This window comes from Phytophthora infestans, genomic scaffold, assembly GCF_000142945.1.
Source record: "Phytophthora infestans T30-4 supercont1.74 genomic scaffold, whole genome shotgun sequence".
Taxonomy (NCBI): domain Eukaryota; phylum Oomycota; class Peronosporomycetes; order Peronosporales; family Peronosporaceae; genus Phytophthora; species Phytophthora infestans.
In genome coordinates, this window is record NW_003303685.1 from 27,111 (window position 1) to 33,509 (window position 6,399).

Below are 6,399 nucleotides of genomic sequence, written 5' to 3' on the forward strand. Positions count from 1 at the left end.
TGACTGTACTCAGGACGTTAAGTGACGATGGTGCGATCTTGATTAAGGGACCGGATAATCATCCGGACAAAACTGATTCGTACTGTATACTTTAAAAACACCGACGACATGTATACACCCTTCAACAAAATTCCTACAGACCTAAATTTTAGCAAACCGCATATCGCTGGGGATTTTTGATCACAAGAGGTTTCTCAGCATACACGGAATGCATACACGGAACCTCGTTACGCGGTAGACGACGAGCTTCTGCGGGCAGATTGTAGCTACCCACAGCATGGAATTGCTGATCGTCGATCATGGACACGACACCGATAGGACACCCGAGACGCTTCGCTGCCACTTGGGCGATGAGATTGAGAGCGGAACGATCGTAATTTGACTGTAACGCGCCTGAACTTTCGATCAACTCAACACGACGCGCATCCTTCTGAGCTTCTGGCTTCGGAGCCAATGGGATGTCTGCGTGTGTGACTTTGTTTGCGTCGAACTCGTACTTGTAGTCTCTCGTACGGTCACTGACGTCACACGCTTGAGCACTAGAATTATGCTGGGCTTTCGAGAGTTCCTCGTTTAAGTGACTCTCGATGTTCGACAGGACATCCTGCACCTGGGTCTTTTGCCTCCCAGAAGACTGCTCGGTCACCGACGAGTTCGCCACCAGCTTTCCTAGCTGTTCCAATGCGTGACTACGAGCCTTAGGGTCGTCTGAACACAGTTGTCCCATTAGATCTTTGTCCTCCTCATCAATTGAACTCATGGAGTCAGTTGGCAACCACGCGTCCGATCGAGTCTCCACGATCATCGGACCCAAAGCAGCCAGCAAATCCTCGCCGTCAAACTTGCCCGCATCCACACGAACAACACACAACCGGCAGCATCGATTCTTGCGAATCTCACCGATACGAGCCTCCACCTCGTGGAGTTCCGAACAATTTCCACACACCATGTGGCCACAGAGTTGACAATAGAAATCTCGACGGAAGAAGTGGAACGTTTTGTTGCAGATCAGACACCGTTTCTCCAGAAGTGGATCTGCGTATTCCTTCGGGAAGTAAATGAAGGACTGGAACCCGAAGCGACGACGACGAATTACTCGCTCGAACTGAGACAGAGACTCGGTTAGTATCCGCATGATGCTTCGCGTCTCCGGGTTCATCAGTGTAGCACGACGTCGTGCCAAATCTGAAGACAGAGTCTCTGGATCCTCAGTCATAATGCTTCGCGGTGGTTTGTCCGAAGCGTACGCGTGAGCAAATATCTGAGTACGCTGCCGGTTGCTCCCTCCAGGACTCGGTACAAACTGCATGTCGAAGCCAACTCCAAGGTGATCGATCTCTGGGTGTAAGGGCGAGCTGTGAGGCGCTGGTAGGGTCTGGTCGTAGACTCCTTTCGGCACCGTTTTCATTAGATGCACGGCATGTTTCTTGTCTGAGTACTGACGTGTGTATGTCGCAAAGACGAGCTGGTGGGATCGACTGTGACGGGATCGAAGACGCGTCTTCAAGCTAACGTCAGGACGCATTATAGCTGACGCGACAGAGATCACTCCGGGGTTCGCTTTCTTGTCTTGCGTTTGACAGTTTGAGTCGGTTGGCACACGCTGGTGGAAGAGCATTTCGCCCTTCTTGAACTTCTTCCCACATAGTGATTTCATTGTAGAGTCGTAGCAATTTGTGTATTGATGCAACAGCACACTTAGAGCTTCGTTCAAATGGCAGTGAAGCTCAGTTTTGGCTGCCAATGCATGCATAATGTCGGTGTCGTCGTCTATCTCGACTGTTGAGTAATATGGCTTCAATTCGGCGACGTACACGCCACCTTTACCTGTGCTGTGTTTCCACCGCTCACCTTTTGCATTGTTACGTACTGCTGCTTGGAGTTTCGGCATCGTAGCTAAAAACATCGTCGCAGATCTCCACGTCGGAGTACACGAACTTCCTGACGGACACTGTGCACTGCCAGGCCGCTGACTTCTTCTTCATCCGAATTGGCGGACGCACTTGCGTACTTATCTTCTGACTGCGTGTTGGAGGTGTTGGACAGGACGGCTGTCGTATTCCTCGAGCTGTCCCACGAATGCATAGTGCGCCGACAGTTCATGATTGTACCGTAGTAGGTTTATTAATAAAAGGGAATACCGGATCAGAATTGGGGAGTCCGTCGAATTGGCAAGTGATATTCCGACATGTTAAACAAAAAATCGGGGGCCCCAGCGAAGCACATAGGGTGATTGTGAGAGTCCAGCTGTACTCGCGAAGTTGACGGTCAACAATGATAGTACCAGCCTGGTACCATCATTATTATTGGTAACCAGGGCAGGTGAGTTTGATTTGGGAGAACAGGAACACATTTCCATTTCCCTTGATCGAAAATTTGGACAAAGGCTCTCTATGCGGTCCTCAACGTAAAACAAAAGAATTTCAAGTTTAAGTGTTACGGTGGTAGTAGTTCTGCCATGGATAATGATTATTGCTTTTAAAAACAGTGACTGTTTTTTTTAAATAGTGGAAAGTGTGGGCAGATCGTCCAGTAAAAACTACTACCGGTAAGATATTAAATCGATCTATAATAAGTACGACCAGAGGCTAGGGTTAAATTACTTGAGAGATCAATTTATAATAGTGCGCAACATTTTCTACCGTTTACTTAAGAGTGTAAATAGTGGCTCGACGATCATGATTGCCGATCATTATCGACCGTCACCCTTGCTTTCTTGCCCGCCTCCACTGGCGCTAGCGGCAGTAAGCAAAACACCTTCCGGTAGAAATAATTATCGAACCGATTTGCTCCACCACCATCTGGAGGGCGACTGATGTTCTTTCTGAGTGCAAGCTGCTTCCAAAGTGAACATCGCCCCTTGAGGAAAACAGGGATCTTGCGAAATTTTGCCTAAATGATGGCATTCGCAAAATGCTATAAAAGACTTCCCTGCTCCGTTTGCGACCAGATCAAGTTTAGCGCCGACCTCTCATTTTTTGTGTTCTTACTGTACTCACGTGTTTAGCTTAGCTAATAAGTGATTGTTCGGTAGATTCTTGCCTTTATCACTCCGTAAAGCACAGTAGGATATTCCAACCCGATCCAGGATAACGCTGATGGACCGCCCGCAGCATTATGTACGTGTGAAGCACAGCTACACCCAGCCCAGCGCCATAACGAAAGCAGCAAGAGCGGCGACTTTACCAGGAAGCTATTGACGAAGGCTAAATAGACTACTTTCTTCGTATTATTGTTAGGCACCAACCAGCAGGTTGAAAGCAGCGAAAAGGCAATTGGGCTTAGCAACCGTATGTAGTACCAGCAAGTGGCTTAAATAACTTATATAAGCTTAGCAGTGGAATCGTCAATTAAAATAAACTCTGGTTTGTTTTACTATATTTTTTACATTTTAGTAGTGACAGTAAAGCTTTAACTGTCTTAATTACCTTGCCAAAATTTACACCCTCCGACGTCTTGTGTGTTCACATTACCATGGTCATGCATAGCAGTGGTATTGTAAATTTCGGTCATACTGGGAGGACAGCTTTTGCTGGCTGGAGAGCCTAACCAATTTTACTACATCGGAGGTGTGTAAAACGCTCTCAAACTCTCTTGTGCGATGCAGTGTATAATGGAAAGTGATCATCATTACCAAAAAGATTACTCCTGCACTACGTGTTCTAGAACTCTGGAATGCCCGTAGGTAGCTCTGCAATATTCAGTGACCATCACTATCAGGCAAGTTGCCCTACACAATAAGTGACAGTGTAGCTATTGCCTTCAACTCCCTCAACTTGCTGTTCCTGTACTTTAAAGTTCACCACGCCGCTCTTATTCACGAGTGTGGCAAATTGAGGAGTCGGCAGTGGTTTCGTTAGATAGTCAGCCAACTGAAGTTTAGAAATCACGTGCTCGATCTCGATAGTGTGCTTCTGAACGTGATCCTTGATGAAATGCACACGAAGTTCGATGTGCTTGGCCCGTGAAGTGTATCCATTATTGGTTACCATACTTATCGCTGCCTTGTTATCCAGCAGCACCTTAGTAGGGCCTTTGATTTCCATAGTCATCTCCGTTATCAGTTGTCGAGCCCAAAGCATCTCTTGAAAAAAAAAGTAGCGGCGACTGCCATGTATTCGGCTACAACGCGACAGTCGCTTCTTTCTTGGACTTGAACACAACCGGTCCACCACACATCTGAACGAAGTTGAACGCCGAGTACCAATAGATAAATGACAACCCCAGCTAGATTCGCTAAATGCCAATATCTTGAATTTAGTCTCGCGCTTTTATTAAATAAAGGAAACGTTCATACTGGAATCAAATTTTGATTCGAGGTAACGCAGCACACGAGCTGCAGCTTTTCAGTGCATTTTATACAGGGATCCTCAAACACACACTTACTGAAAATATATTTTTTTTAACTCGTGAAAATAACTACACTATGGGTTGGTCACAATTTAAACATTTATTTATGGATTTTGTGTATTCCTTCACGAAATTTAATGTCCTTGTTGGGCAGCCACTAAATTTTCGCTGGCTCAGAACTGTCGGTGCGACCGACGCAAACCCACTGTTACGGGGTCACACAGCACCTTGCGCTAAAGGAAGTTTGCTTCCGAGAGTATACGAACTCTTAATGAGCGGTAGGTCCCCTTTTTGCCAAAGGGAGCGAAGTGACTAATTTAAGTTGCAAACTAGATATATTTGTAGGATAAGCTTGAGCTAACCATAAGTCGCCTACAGAAAAGCAATGTCATCTGCCAATGGCTGGCCTCGGACGACCCTGGTACCATGTACCATATATTCCGAAGTATGACGTGTCACACTTAATGTAACTTGGGGTACACTTAGGTCTACGTACCCCGTTACCCCCCCTCCCACACTTAGGTTCGGTTTACCGACCAATCAGAATGAAGGAGTGTACGTCACAAACTTTCATTCTCAAAGTTGAAATACATCGACTTCGCTGCATGAGCGCGGCGGAGGCTCACTTCACAGTTAGAGCCTCGAGCAGTAGTTGAGCGCTCTTTTTCTTGGTCTCCACATTGACCGTTATCATGCCCCGTAACACTGCGAAGAGCGGTGCGAAGACACGCTCCAAGGCTGCTGCTGGAAAGGCGCAAGCCAAGAGCGCTAAGCCTCACGGCAAAGGCTTTGCACTCCAGGAGGCTACCAAGGTGGCCTCGGAGGCGATCGGCTCAACTGGTGACGCGGTTGTGAGCAAACTCGTGAGCAAGCGCCGCAGTCCGTTACCTTCGGTCTCCCCAGACAGCCGTCCGAATCCTCGGCTCGACGAACGTGAGCTCAGCACGGGCAGTGAGGACGAGGCTGAGAGCACTCACGATGCTCCTGTGGGCTCCGTGGAAGGGCACACTCCAGTGCCCAGCGAGCACAATGACGACAGCTTACAGTCGCTCGCTAGTGATCCTATCGCAATCTAGACCGGGGGCATTATTTGCACAGTACACAGTGTAACGATTCAGCTTGCTCAGAAGTGTCCTAAATGTTATTCATAATACCGCTATTAAAAGATTAAAGCCTTGTCGTATAAGAAGAAAATGTCCCCTATACGCTCTTAATAAACAGTGTTTTTCAATTCAGACAAGCACAACACACGATCGAGGAAGTTTCCCTCTCAGTACGTCGTCTTCATCTTCGTGCAAGCGCAGGTATTCAAGCGATCAATATACAGGAGGGCCCAGCTCCTAATAGTAGCTGCACCAGCAATTGCGTTAGTAGCAATTGAGCCTTGAGGCTTTCTTTTAAACCATCACCAACGCATAATATGCATACCGCGTTGAAAATAAATGCTTTAGACAACAACATGATGCAACATACAAGAAATTTATGATACGTATCCACCACAGCTAGGAACAAATGCGATCTTACCTGGCACCAAGGTACACTAAAACAATGGTACACTCAAGTTAAGCTGCAGACAATTTAGTATTCCCGCTCCCTAACCGAGTAGCCTGTCTGTCCGTCCGTCTGTCAATCCGTCCGTCCGTTTCCTTTCTTGCTGCTTTTTCCTACCTTTTTGCATGGCTACACCCGACCGTTCTAATACCGTTTCCTCCCATCTTACCGACCTCACCTATCTTTCTGACTCGACCTAGCTATGCAAAATTACAAATATATCCAAAAGCGTCACACAACTAACTCGCGCGCATTGGTCATTATTTGTCGACCTGCGACACTGCCTGGATCTGTCGCACTATCAGACCGTCTCTCGCCCTCGCGATTGGACGTGATGTAAACATTTCTGCCGCGAACGAAACGCATCGATTGGATGCAAACGACCAGGCGAGCTGCGTTGATGATTGATTACTTACATTTAGCTACGCAAAACGTGTCGTATCTACTGTAAATCGGGCACAGTATTAAACTCAGTTATAAGAGCTCTGCAAAGTTGTT

The 6,399-nt window shown here is 47.1% G+C and overlaps 1 protein-coding gene across 1 annotated transcript; it reads right to left on the reverse strand.

Moving 5' to 3' along the window:
• Nucleotides 1-148: 148 nt before the first annotated feature.
• Nucleotides 149-1,985, reverse strand: PITG_18983 (uncharacterized protein; the record flags this gene model as incomplete). The annotated part of the gene is made up of 2 exons (XM_002997434.1): nt 149-1,478; nt 1,867-1,985. The coding sequence occupies 2 exons, from the start codon at nt 1,983-1,985 to the stop codon at nt 149-151; spliced, it is 1,449 nt and encodes a 482-aa protein (XP_002997480.1).
• Nucleotides 1,986-6,399: the final 4,414 nt, after the last annotated feature.